At 39.5% G+C, this 13,886-nt stretch overlaps 2 protein-coding genes across 2 annotated transcripts in view; both read right to left on the bottom strand.

Moving 5' to 3' along the window:
• The window catches only part of LOC139662399 (histone H2A-like), a 68,239-nt gene that overhangs the window by 41,520 nt on the left and 12,833 nt on the right, over positions 1 to 13,886 (bottom strand). The gene's annotated exons all lie outside the window — the stretch shown is intronic.
• On the bottom strand, positions 661 to 13,542 carry LOC139662384 (ornithine decarboxylase-like). The gene is made up of 8 exons (XM_071541065.1): positions 13,441 to 13,542; positions 13,141 to 13,314; positions 12,778 to 12,950; positions 12,457 to 12,673; positions 8,358 to 8,441; positions 5,054 to 5,213; positions 2,259 to 2,380; positions 661 to 1,753 (listed from the first exon to the last, which is right to left on the bottom strand). Exons 1-8 carry the CDS (start codon positions 13,540 to 13,542, stop codon positions 1,493 to 1,495), a joined length of 1,293 nt encoding a protein of 430 aa, XP_071397166.1. The 3' UTR covers positions 661 to 1,492.

The following is a 13,886-nucleotide window of genomic DNA, read 5'->3' as shown; positions in this document are numbered from 1 at the left end:
TACAAATAAATGAAATGCATTTGTGAATATCCTCCTAACATTTACAACCTTCGAACAGGTATTTGTGAATCTGTGAATGTTTTTATTTGTGAATCGAAAAGGCATTTGTGGATCTCAATTCTACACTTGTGGATTTGCATTTTACACACACAGAGTTTTGAGACAAACTTCCTGCCGGTTTGAACGAAAATCCACTTGTATCACTCGGCCATTTTCGGATAGCACGTCAACGCCAGCTGACGACATCATTTCCGCATTTCAAAGTAAGAGCACGCAGTCTTTCTATGAGCTGTTTTTATTTATTTTTTTAATAATCAGCGATAAGTAGGCTAACGTGCATTCATTATTTTATTATCTTAATGTGACACAGTGAGTGTTAGTGTGTGTTTATTGGTTCTATGTATATTATCTAGCACACACTCGTAGACATGTCTGTTTGAGTATGAAAGGCATGAGGATGCTTGTGGGCAACTTGTGTATGTGTTTAATGTAAGTGTATACTACTGTTTTAGTACCATGCATGCACACATCAGTATTATTCTTATATCTGCTGTCTACTGTATGTATCATGTACTTGTATGATGAAGAAAGAAACACTGACACAACACAATCAGGGTTTTTACTTGTTTTTTAAAGCATATTTAGCAAAAGGTCCCCACAAAGCAATTTACTGAGCAATAAAATAATGCAAAATAAGAGAATAAAACAATCAAGCCTATTCTTTGAAAAGAGGGGATTTCCCTAAATGTCTCTGTATAGTACACATACATCCCAAATATTCTCATGTGGCCCTTAGGCTATATGACTAATACAGACTTGAAAAACAGAAAGGGTTGTGAGAATTCATCCCTAAACACACCAGCTCTGAATCCAAATCTCAAGTGAAAATGAGAGAAAAACAATCACCCTACAATGGCCGTCTACAATCCCCGTCTTTCACTGACTCTGGACTGAATCTCTGTGCACAATTCCACACAATTTTACATCTGTAAATACATAGCCATATTTATCATATTTGTATTACATGTATAGTGACACTATTTATTCATATTCATATTTGGTACTTTGGTCAAAGACTATATGCACCTTACTACTGAGCCCTTGTAAAAAGCCCTACTTATTGTATTGTATATACTGTATATATTTTCAGGAATCTCTTCTTTCTTTACTTATTATATTTAAATTAAACTTGTAAAGCTTGATTGCTGCTTGTTTGTCTGTCTAAATGTCTGTATATTGCACTGCACCAACCTCACCAAGTCAAATTCCTCATATGTGAAAATGTACCTTGAAAAAATAAATCTGATTCTGATTCTGATTTGGAGGGAAAACAAATGTCATTTAGATCATAAAATATTCAACATGGCTTGTCAATACAATTTTACCAAGTAATATAACATGTTAAATGCTTATATGGATTGTGCTAGCTACATCAATATTGTGCCATTCTTATCTCATGTTCATACAGAAGTTTTACAGAGATGCTACAAGGTTATTCATGTAAAGGGCTGCATGTATGAGAAGGGATTAAGGCTTGCCATGCCTCAGGTGTCACAACACAATAGATGTGTGCTTTTTCAAAGCCATTGAAGTTGGTAGACATGCTAACTGTGTAAGCACCCATGTTGTCAAAGAGAAGCCAGTCTCCCACTTGTAACTCAGGCAGGCTGCAGTCATCAGTAAGCTTGTCCATGCTGTCGCAGGTTGGACCCCAGAGGACAGACCGGTATCTCTGCTCACTGCTCTCAACTGTCTATGTAGAGCACAAACATTGAAATTCACACTGGTTACCATTCCCATCTGTAAAATAACTGAAGTCATTTAATTACATTTAATTCATTACAGCTACGGTAAAAATAAATAATTAAAATAAAAACAAGTTTTTTCTTGGATTACTCAGAAAAATGTTTTGGAGGGTAAAAACTATGATTGACATTATAGGCACAAACAACATGTTGCACAATTTGAAATAGTTTACAGATGATGACGCTGATTATATATTCTTCAAATCACAGTATATTACTCGTCATCCCTTGTTTAACTACACATTTTACAGATTTTGGAGGCCAAGTAATCCAAAATTAAACTCCCACTACGTCCCTGAGTTGAGTTAATCTAATGGATTACATTACTGATTATACAAATTCTAGATGATAATTGATAGTCTGCAACAGATGACATTTTATCTAAAGTACACACTCAATTTTAGCTGTCCACACAATATTACAACGACATTAGGTTGAGTTGTTGTGTTTTACCCTGGGAAGGTAAGGTGAAACTATGCCATGGCAAACTTTATTGATGAGGAAACTCATGGAGCCATACACTCCATCATTAACGTAGTACATCATCACTGTGTCAGGGATGTTCTCTTCGCTTTCTGGAAAATAAATGCACATGACTGAAATTTGAAATGTATAACAAGAGATTAGCCCACTGGATCTGTCATGCATTGGCATTAATACAAATATATATAAACAAATATATCAATTGAGATCTTAAAGGTGGGGTAGGCAATTTTTTTAGAACCATTTTGGTAATATTTTGGTGAAATTCTCTTTACATCCCAACAGCTATCAATAAATCAAATGCTCTGAGAAAAAGATCTGGTCTCTGTGACTGTCCCAGGCCCTGTAATCTGCCACTCCAAAATCTCATGGCACCTGAATCTTAATAACCAATCAGGTGAGCTCTCTGCAAAAAGGCATGCCTACTGCCTGTCAATCACACACGTACATAGCTCAGTGTAGACCTGACCACCCTGCAGACTGCAGAGAGAAAACTAATATATCCACAGAAGAGATGACGCAAAACAGCCATAATCCAAACTGAATACTGGGACTGGAATAAACTTGTTGTGTAAGGAAGCCAGTTATTTTCCCCATGGCACAAGACCTGTTCATCAGTAAGGAGCCACATTCAGGTCAGTCAGACAACAGTGTTAGGAAGCTAATCTATAATCTATGCAGCTGTAAATTTGCAATTGTAGCCAATCTATGTGTGACCTTTTTTTTTTTTTTTTATGGCGCAGCCGAGGGCATCACCTGGCAAATTCAGGTCATGCATTCAGTCAGTCAGTCAAATAACACTTAGTGAGATGTCACTTCATGAGATGGCCTCTAGAGGGCGTCTCTGACTAAGAGATGGCCTCTCGCCTATGGGCTAAACAACACATTCAGTGTCATACACTGATAATATTGGATCTCACTGGCCCTGGTTTTGACAGAGGAAACAAATCTAGGCTTTATCAAGGGGGTCATTGTCGGTGTTCCGCAATCGGCGACCTGGCGGTCACTGGACAGGCAACCTATCAATCACTAGGAAAACAACCCCGTTTTATAACTGTTATATCTCATTAATTAGGCAATTATTTTGAAAATCGCCATATGGACACATATTAAAAGAAGTGAAATTAGCTACTGAGACCATAACCCTTTGTTGAAAAAAATTATTGACTCTGTATTTTGAGTGAGAAGTTGGGTTGTGGTCCAGTGACTTACTTGGAGTTGGGCGGTTTGGAGTCTTTTTGGAGCCAGCAGCTAGCGGACGTTAGAGGAATTGCAGCTTTCAGCCACTTCATTGTGTGATTGCTGAGTCAGCAATCACAGGTATAATATTCCCACTATTTATTATTCTTTTTTTTTCTTCCGTATGTTTTTGGGAACCTCACTACTCCTTCATACTTTCAGCTAGAAACACCATTCAAACTTTAAAATGTTCAGCTTATTTAGTACATGGTACATTTTGTGCCTTCTTGAAATGGGCGTGAAATTTAATCTACAGGAGAGGAATAAGAAAATGTATAGAAGAAACCTATCGTCATTGTAAGTGTGGGGGCTGTATATTCTTAATTCTTGTATCAAGAGCTCTATCAGTGAATTAAATATACAATTAGACTACTTAAATCACAATTTGGTTTTTGGTGGTGGGGTTATTCTTTAGTTATTTAGGATTAGCCCGATTGTAAACCAAGAGTTTTTAAACTTAAGAAATGATTTTTTTTTTTTTTTTTTTGCTCTACATTGTTATTTCAAAATCCATTTGACATTTTCAATTCCAAGTTCTATGCAAAGTACTCTGTTATATCAAAGTGACAAGGAAATTATATTTTTAATAAAACTCTGCATGCCCCCTACCTATCTATTTGTTATGCCACCTCAGCATTAATTGATTCATGGACATTAAATGGGGACTTCTGCAGTCAGAAACAGCCTATGTCGTCCTCTTAAACATTTTGCTACATTATTAATTATTAGTTACAGAGATGTCACGATTCACAACTGTGTTTTTAGTGCCAGCCTCTAGGGGCTTTTATTTTGAAAAGGAAATGCGCATCGGCGACAAAACAGGTTTTGGCCAGTTTCGCGGAACTGCAAAGTTCCACTGTCCGACCCATTTCGGCCACCATATTCTCAGGGGGCGTTTCTTGTACTGACTAGTCGGTGGGGGCAGTGTCACGACCGGGATGAACGACTTCTGAGCCCACGTAGTGATGGAAGGGGCGAGGTGACCTGCAAGGGTGGAGGAGCGGAGGGAACGAGGCTGATGTACTGCTCTGTAGGCGAGTACTTCCTACTGGCTTTAAAATTCACCCGTGGTTTTGGCCGCTTGATACAACTACAGTATATCCTCTTTTGTATAAGAGCGCCCTCTATCTATTAACACTACAACTGCTGTAACACACAAAAGCAAATCTTAATTTAAACCCACCACACGGAGCACTTGGATTATGCTGTTTGAAGTAACTTTATGGTAATTTTTTGCCCTTTTGAAACAGTCTGCTTTCACTCCAGTTGTTTTGGAGAAGGCTGCTACGAAGCTGTGTCAGCTAGCTCACTGTGTGTTATACTGACATACACATTTTACCAGTGTTTCAGTTGACATAACAGTGATAAGATAATGTAAAACAAATATTTTTTTGGGTGAACTATTCCTTTAAGCTTACCGTTGCTGAAATTGTTTTTTCCAGAACTGCTGAGCAGGACACTTTACATTGGTAAATGACTGGGTAAGCAACACTCATGTGGCTTCAAAATACATTTCTATACATTACTGTGTTCAGCTGCTTCCTCCATGACGACCTTTTTGGCAATGACATTCACTGCCAGTGTGAACACTGACTCCATGTAGTATCGCCCTGGTTCAGCGATAATCTGCACCCCGCAGCCAAGGGGAAAGAATTCATCCAGGGCCAAATTAATGGCTGCTGAAATCTAGGATGGAAGGTAATAGGTGAAAGGCATATTTCACAGGTGTTACAATTATATTTACATTTCAGACATTTAGCTGACACTCTTATGCAAAAAAATAAGAGTTATGCAAAAAATAAAATATGGTTTAATTCCTAGATCTCTAACATTACAACCAACCAAAAGGCAAGGCTATGGAGGACCACAAGTGTCACGGAAATAGTAATAAAGCATTTAATTAATTAATTAATTAATTGAATATGCAATCTATGATCTGTGTAATTAGAAATGCTGAATGGAAACCAAACCACAAATTTTGATCAAATTTCCTCAGCATTGTCAATGCTTGCTTGTGGTGGAAACATATTTTGTTAATAAAGAAATCATACAATATATAGCGATCAAAACAAATTTGACCACGACCACAAGTGATTAGAATTACCAATGCACATCAGCAGTGTTTCCCATATATATATATATATATATATATATATATATATATATATATATATATATATAGTACTGTGGGGGGCCACAACTAAATATACAAAATATTTTCTGTAGTGTTTTGTATAGTCTTTGTATATTCATTCAGTAGCGATGCCCTGCTGAAAATGTGCAAGATTTAAAGCTGAAGAATAGAAGCTGAAGAAAAGAAGAATTTCTATCTGATTATATCATCCTCCAGTTCATTTTGATACCATAAGAGTTTGTCAGCAGGCCATCGCAGAGAAAATTGGTTTATACAATGTGTTGCTTTCAGTCTGTTCATTCTCTATCCCACGCGTATGATTTGGTACAAAAAGTGATGTACTGACTTACGGCAGAAAGGAGGCGCCTCAACCAAGCCAGGAAGACAACAGCCACAGTTTGAATGCAGGCTAGTTGCTTAGATTAGATAGACAGCGTGAAGCTAATCAATAGATGGTGTTAACATGGAAGATTATTAAAGGTGTTTACTTGGGAGGAGCGCACAGAGTGGTCTCCCTGGCTTACGCTGATGATGTCACTGTAATCATGAGGAATCAACTGGAAATAGATGCTTTGACCAACCACCTTATATGGTATGAGGAAGCCTCAGGTGCAAAACTAAACCAGAATAAAACTGAAGGTGTGTGGCCAGGATCAGAGCTGAACAAGAAAAACATTAGTGTTCAAGTGAGAAGAGATCAAAGTGCTTGGGATCTGGATCAGTGGGAATGACTGCTGTGAATTAAACTGGAATAAAAAGTCCAGAGTAAGTATAGTCAAAACGCACATTATATCGAAATTACTGTTTTTATCTACGGTGGACTACTGAAAAGAATAAGGGCGTTGAATAAATTATGTGTTAAACTTATCTGAGGAACAAACCGTGAGGTCACTAAGAGATGCTTCTGTATAGAAGTAGGCCAAATGGTGAACTAGGAGCTCCTGACCTCAGCACCCTCTTAATAATCCCTTTCATAAAGAATGTCTCGGCTGCTATGAGAAGAAGCGCTCCATGGTTCTGTGGGAACAAACCACACCGGTACAAACTGTTCGGGAAAGCAAGGTCCAACGTCCCATATTATACTGTATGCTAACTTTGTATCAAAGTTCCGACACTTAAAAATTGACTGGACTGGATCTTCCAGCAAAATGATTTGTAACAGGATAAATGATGATGTAAATGGAGATGTGAGCTATAAATTGTTGAATGCGAATGAATGTCTCCAAGCTACTAAAAATGTCAACGATAAAATCCTATCTGAAAACGTGCGACACAGTGGCTCATCTCAGTCAACAGACTTCCAGTCAGAGCGGTTGTACAGTGGAGCTGCTACATTAAAACAAAAAAAAAATGTCCCATGCCTGAATGTGAAGAAGACGAGACACTGGAGCACCTGCTGCTGGACTGCTACCGCACCATCGAGGTGAGGGAACACATGGCCAGTGTGGGCTTTAAGGGGCCGTGTCCACCAAGCAACCTCTTGAGTGCTTGAAGTGCTTGGGTTGAGCGAAGTGATCAATAATGTTGGTGAGGAAAACAAATCATTTTGGATTTGTTTTCAGTGCTGGTGTGTTTGTTCCTTACTCTCTCCTGTAGACTTGGTGAAAGGCCACTGGAGAAAATGGAATGTTGTGGAATGTTTAAAGCCATTTTTCTCACTTTTTAGTTTTAGACACATAACAGATTAAAAAACTCAAAATCAAAATATAACAAATCAAACATGTCAAATTGTCACCATGTGAAGGGTTTTTACAGGCCACCACCCATATAGCATATCAATACAACGCAGAGGGCAGTACAGAACACATATTATACTAGGGTGTGAAAGCCAAGAGGAGGCCCGGCTTGCACCAGGTCTACCTAGTCTTGTTTTCCTAAGAACCTGCTGAAAATAATTTCCACAACATGTATACGACCACCTTAACTCAACATTTTATGGAAGCCATGAAAGGCAAAAACAGTAAAAACACAATTAGATAAAACCTAGACATTTGGATATTCACCAACAGAATCCCTTTCTCTTTTTTCCCTTGCTTTTCAGAGCTTCCATACCATTAAGTAGAGCTGGAGGGGACGATGCCCCTTTGAGTTAAATCATTTGACGAACGTTCATATGTGTACTTGAATGTTTTTTTTAGATGTTGGAACGCATTTTTCCTACCTTACAGGCAGCCATCTCCATTCATGTGAAAATCAACTTGACAGACTTGACACTAGCTTGAGGTACTGTAGGTAATCCATCACAGTGAACATGCCACCCTGAGCGAGTAAATGTTTTCAACTAGTAAACTTGCTGCCTGCCTCTTCACTTGTCATTGTAGGACATGTGACCTTCAGTGGGAGAAAGATCTGGCAAAGTGAGACTGTTAACCAACAATATTTCTCTGTAGGTACGTTTATTTTAGCCATTATCCTTTATGCGCGATTTGTCCTTAAGGGCTTCCGTCGGCGGGTAGGTTTGCTGTGTGTGTTTACAGAATGTGTTGCGGTTGCTGTCACCCTCTAGTGGTCAGAAAAAAAGTGCTAAGTGTAGCTTTAATGCCCACATTGATTTTTTGTTTTTGTTTTTTGAATTTATGTTTTTGTTTGTTTCCAGGGTAACTGGGGTGCAACAGTTTGATCCTGTACCACCGAATGGACATCTGTTAGACTAGTTTATTTTTTTTCTTTATTTTTTTGTGAAAGATTTATTTTACCTCTTCAAGTTTCAGTTGGAAGTCCTCGCGTCCAGGGAACCCCCCACCAATATCCAAGAGACTCATCTGGAAGCCCAACAAATTCTGAAAAGGAATATTAAAAGCAAAAATGAACAACATGCCTATGGTATAAAAAGGTTTACTGTTCCATGTCTGCTTTTTATTTTCATCTGACCTCATATAAAAGAACTGTCATAATTCCAGGGTCTTGTTTATCAAGGCCACCCCTAGTTAAGGCCAGTTCACATGCCGGATCTTTTGCGCGCTCAACTCGCACTAAGATAAAAACATCTCTTTTTGGAATGCCGCAAGCACACGGCATGTCACATTGCCTGAAAGCGAAAGAGAGAGGGATGTATTCATGGCGAGATCTTTCTGCTACACATGTAGATCAAGAAGTAAAGCTACTATGACAGTTTTACTGCGATGGTAATCCATTACTTCAGATGGCTACTAACAAACTTTGTGTGAAGTTGTTGTCTTTGGTTGCTTGGCAACGCCAGGCGCACCCGTAGCGCACCCGTCCAAGCGCACTCGATAAACTTTCGGTGTTTTCTGTCCACTCAGCGCGCCTCGCATTTTCCAAGCGTTTTAGAGCTGCATGTGAATCGGCCCTTAAGGTACTGAAGTCTCTTTAGCAGTGTTAATAATTTTTTTGACATTAAGGTTGACCTCATAAGGTCTCAGATCATTCCCCTTGATCAAGGTTTATTTGTTAGCAGCAGTGTTTCTACTGAATTCAGCCATTTTGAACTAATCTCTGCCTCAGTCCTGTATCTCACATTAAGTCCACCGTGTGATCCCTTGATATTATCCCCACTACATTTGTGAAAGAGGTGTTTGACACAGTTAGTATTTTATCCATTATGAATATAATTTCCTGACATCAGACATTTTCTAGTTGTCTCCACTCAACTGGTGGCATTCATGAATCAAATGCCATCTTAGATAAATGTCTGTTTTTAGAACAATATTGGAGACTGCCCTCATTAGTGTAGCAAATTATATTCTAATTTGGGTGAAATTATATTAAATCTATGTGCGGTCTTCAAAACTACAGACCACAGCATCTTCACTGATGACCTGAGTTTCCAAGCTGCCACTAAATTGGTTCAACTCCTATCTATATTATAGAATCTTCTGTTGGAATTGTAAACTTACTATCAGCCTCTGCAGACATTACCTGTGCAGTTCCTCAAGGTTAAATTTGAGGTCACATTCTTTTTTTGGCTGGACCGCAACAGCGGGGCCAGCCCTACAAACGTGAATGTCTGTCACTGACTGACTGACGGCCGAAATACATGGGACACGGACGCGGCGCGACACGTCTGCCGCAGAATGCCCGCAACAGAGCGTGTCCATTATGATCAACTGAAGCTGCTACACGGACCACGGAAGCCGCGCGCACCCGCACGGGCATCGCGCGGCTCATCTCTATTTTTGCGCGTCTGGTCTATTTTTCCCCTTTACGCGCGGCTACGCGGCCCTCAAACAGGTAAAAACTCCATAGAACTGTGTAAAAAATGAGTACAATCTGTTTAAAAATGATTAAAATAAATACCTCATTGTACCAGAGGCAATGTGACGCAGCAGAGCAACCTTGTGGGTGTTTTTACATTGCACATTAAAATAAATCAATCAAATCAATGTGTATCCGTGATCCTGTAGTTAAAACGATCTAGTTAATTAATTCAGTACCAGTTAATATCGCCTACACTTCAGAATCAGAATCAGAATCAGAATCAGAAATACTTTATTGATCCCCGAGGGGGAAATTGGGTTACATTGCAGCTGCTCACATTGTAGAAGTGAATATATACAAGCGTAGAGAAATTATAAGAAATTATAAGAAAAATAGAAATACGAAAGTAAGAAATATGTAAAATATGTGCATTATACTACAATATATAACAATGAGAACAAAAATAATAATAATATAGAAATAAGAGAAATAAGAATTCTGTACAATATGCATCATACTCCAATATATACATACACCAGTGTAAATAATTAAATAATTAATAAGTATTGCACAGTTGAATTATTGCACAAAAAAAAAAATTGGTATTGCCAAACCAAACCAAAGTATCCTACTTGATATCTCCTCAGAAAACCACGCAACCACACGCTACAAAGACGGAGTCTGTGTAGCAGGTAAAAAACCCCGCTCCGCCCCGCCTACGTGACGCGTCGCGTCCGTGTCCCATGTATTTCGGCCGTCAGTGACTGAGTGATCAAGTTACACCATTGGTCGGCTGTGGCACGTGGCACATCATAGTATCACAGAGCCAGAAATTTTCGTCTAGTTTCTCCGCTGAGATCAGGAGCCCGTTTCTCCCACACAGTAAGCAGGCTGACCAATATCATGCATGTAAGCTGAAGCTAAAGTAGAATCTATACAATTATATCATTTCACCGTTTATGTCGATGCATATGCGCGAGCTCAGTCCACCTGAAGCCCCTCTGTTCTGAGAGAGACACAAACAAGCATGGAGGTTTCATCACGCCGAGGGCTTATTTCCGACCTTCCCGAAGTTTCCCGGGGCCACGGTTCCGGCCGGTGCCGCTAGCTGGCTGCCGATTTGTTCCCGATGATCCGGCCGAGATTTCGGCCGGGGTCCCGACGACGATGCGCCCCCGGTGTCCGGCGAACAACGTTTTCGGCACCGACGGGTAACAGAGCGCCTGGCGCTTGGATCGGCAGGATCGATGCGGGCCGTGGGCGCGGTGAAGACGACAGCGGTGGAGAGAGAGACGGGACGCGCTGGAACGATCAGTATGGATGTATGGACTATTATTCTGTATTAGCAGTCTACAGCGGAGTTAGTTACACCATTGGTCGGCCGTGGCACGTGGCACACTCATACACGGTCCAGCCATATACTAGGTTTTGACCTAGTCTTGTTCAATCTACATGCTCCCTATAGGACGCAAACTCTTTGCATTGCTATAGGTTGATGATACACAGCTATAATTACCCTCATCAAAAAATCCAAAAATTCAGATTGCCTGGCCACTCTTGAAGAATGCTTTACTGGTATTAAATGTTGGATTTTCCAGACCTTCTGAAACTCAGGATTCATATTTGATGCTGACCCAACCTTTGATTTTCAAGTATAGAGAATTGTGCATCTTTTGAATAATTGTGAATCAAGACTATGTCTTCACACATCTGTAATTATGCTTACCTGATGTCAACGTAACTTTGACCAAAATCCTAGATTCCTAAAGGGTTAAAGTTACGTCCATCCCATGGACCGATATCAGACAAGGCTAACCTGCATCATTCTAGCCCACCAAGCTCCCTGCTCTGGTCGAGTTCCTAGAATGCCAAGGGGCGCCCCCACATAAGTGTTCACTCTAGTGCCTAGTTCTTTTTTGTATCCCGTCAAGCATTACGCGGACCAGACAAATGAAAATCCGTGCTTACCCGTGTTTGCTGTATTGGGATCCTGCCGACAACGCCAATTTGTTGAGGAAAAAGTAGAGTCAGAGGTTCGTCTAATTTGAATATACATTTATTAATAGAAGTGTATGTAGCCTCTGAGCTGTGTGCATATCTTCCTCTCATGAGACTCCTATTAATAAATATATATTCAAATTAGACGAACCTCTGACTCAAGAACTTTTTCCTCAACACCCAGCTTTAACCAAATTGTTGTAGTTGCCTAACCAAACAAAGCTTTAGCTGCTAACCTTAACCCTAATCACAGTTGTTTTAGTCATCTAACCCTTAAACCTAACCCTAAACCTAGGTTATGTTTTTGTTTTACTTGCCTAAACCTTTTAAAGGGACAGGAGAAAATTATATGTCCAATTTGTGCTATTGTCACATAATCCAATTTGTGTGGAGAAACAAAATACTCACATAATCTGTGTCCACAACACGTAATCTGCATTTCAGAGTTTGTGCTCATTTCACAAAACTTTGAGACTGTGTTGTACCTTAAACATACACCATGTGCTAACCTGTCAGCATGTATCATCATAAAAAATACCATAGCATAATAAATACTGGACATGCAAAGGTAACTAACTTTTTTGTTACATCACAATAAATTGATAAAAGAACATACTTCTCAAAAACTGAGACACTTACTGCTATGTCAAAGACATGTCGGGCATCTGCTATGGCCTGCCTGTAAGCCGAGCTGTCGGTGCACTCGCTGCCTACATGGAAGCTGACCCCAACGACCTCCAAGCCCAGCTCTCCAGCTCGCTCCAGCAGCTTACCAACTGTCGCCAAATCGGCCCCAAACTTTGAACTGAGTCTTCTCAGTGATTTGGAGTCATCCACTGCAATGCGAAGCACTAGTCTGGACAGTCATCAGAAGTCTCATATTTAGTTCATGAATGCAGTAGGAAGAACGTACAGTATGATCAGGCTTTGAAGTAAAATGATAAGGATTTGGTCACTTACTTAGCGTTGGCATGACAATGAGCAATTTTTGACAGTTCGTCCTGGTTATCAAAAGTCATCATCCGAACTCCATGAGTGGCGGCATATTTGATATGGTACTCTGGTTTGCATGTATGTGCGTAAATGATTTCATCTGGTGTCACTCCAAGGGACAGGGCCAGCTGAATCTCTGCCTGTATTTGAGCACAAGTGTTTCAAATTATTGAAAAAACATACTCCCAAAGGAAATGGAGGAAGGGTACCATACATCTTGGAACTTTTCTTTTTTTCAATGAGAGAGAGAAACACAGAAGGAGAAAGAGGGTGAAAAAGACAAAAGGAGAGTGATCATGATAGATTTCCTTCAAAATACATCATCAGTACCTGGCTGGCACAGTCAAACCCCGTCCCCAGAGCACTCAGCATCCTGATAACTGCTGGAGTGCTGTTGCACTTCACTGCATAGAAAGGCTTGACTCGAGGCAAGTTATTAAGCCAACAGAGGTGCTTCTTCAACAGGATACCTAGATTGGCCACATGGAAAGGTTCTTTGCAGTCCTGATTGAATTAAGCAGAATAAAGATTTGTTTTGAAAATGCAGATCTCAAGACTCTTTTTATTATTTCAATACTGCGCCACAATTAGGGGGGATAAGAGAATTGTGATGATGACTGTGATACTTACCACTAAACTGCGCTCTTTTATTTTACTGTCTATGAAATCACGGATGGTTCTTCCATTTTCTAAAATATCCATGTCATATTGCTCAGGGCAAAAAGCAGCCATGACTGATGTTATGTAGAATCTGCTGTTGTTAGTGTGGTGGATCAAAGGAAGTGGGAAAAAGACATAAGCATAAAATTAGCAATCACTAATAAACTACTGTACCAGTGTAAATTGTGTAATTATCATTATCATATTAATTATTTTACTAAAATGTGTATATATATTATATATATATATATATATTATTTTGTTTGCTGTAATATTTTACATGTAATCAATCACTCTACAGCCATGAATATTTGGAATATTTTCATATCAGTACAAGAATCTCAAATAGCATTAGCATCAGCATAATTGCAGATAAGTCATTATGTACTCACACAAGTCTAGCAGCTTCAACTTCA

Source organism: Centroberyx affinis, unplaced genomic scaffold (assembly GCF_046629955.1).
Source record: "Centroberyx affinis isolate AG114_WGS23_722 - 3 ecotype Tasmania unplaced genomic scaffold, CSIRO-AGI_Caff_v1 ptg003780l_1, whole genome shotgun sequence".
Classification (NCBI taxonomy): Eukaryota; Metazoa; Chordata; class Actinopteri; order Beryciformes; family Berycidae; genus Centroberyx; species Centroberyx affinis.
Note: the sequence above shows the minus strand (reverse complement) of the source record. Positions and strands in the feature narration are given on the sequence as shown.

Bases quoted from the DNA above. Each gene is read 5' to 3' on its own strand.
- LOC139662384 (XM_071541065.1), bottom strand. From the start codon at position 13,542: ATGGCTGCTTTTTGCCCTGAGCAATATGACATGGATATTTTAGAAAAT. The intron at 13,315-13,440 runs GTAAGTATCACA...TAATTCAATCAG, and splicing joins TAAAAGAGCGCAGTTTAGTG to GACTGCAAAGAACCTTTCCA. The intron at 2,381-5,053 runs GTAATGTATAGA...TTTATTTTCCAG, and splicing joins GGAGGAAGCAGCTGAACACA to AAAGCGAAGAGAACATCCCT.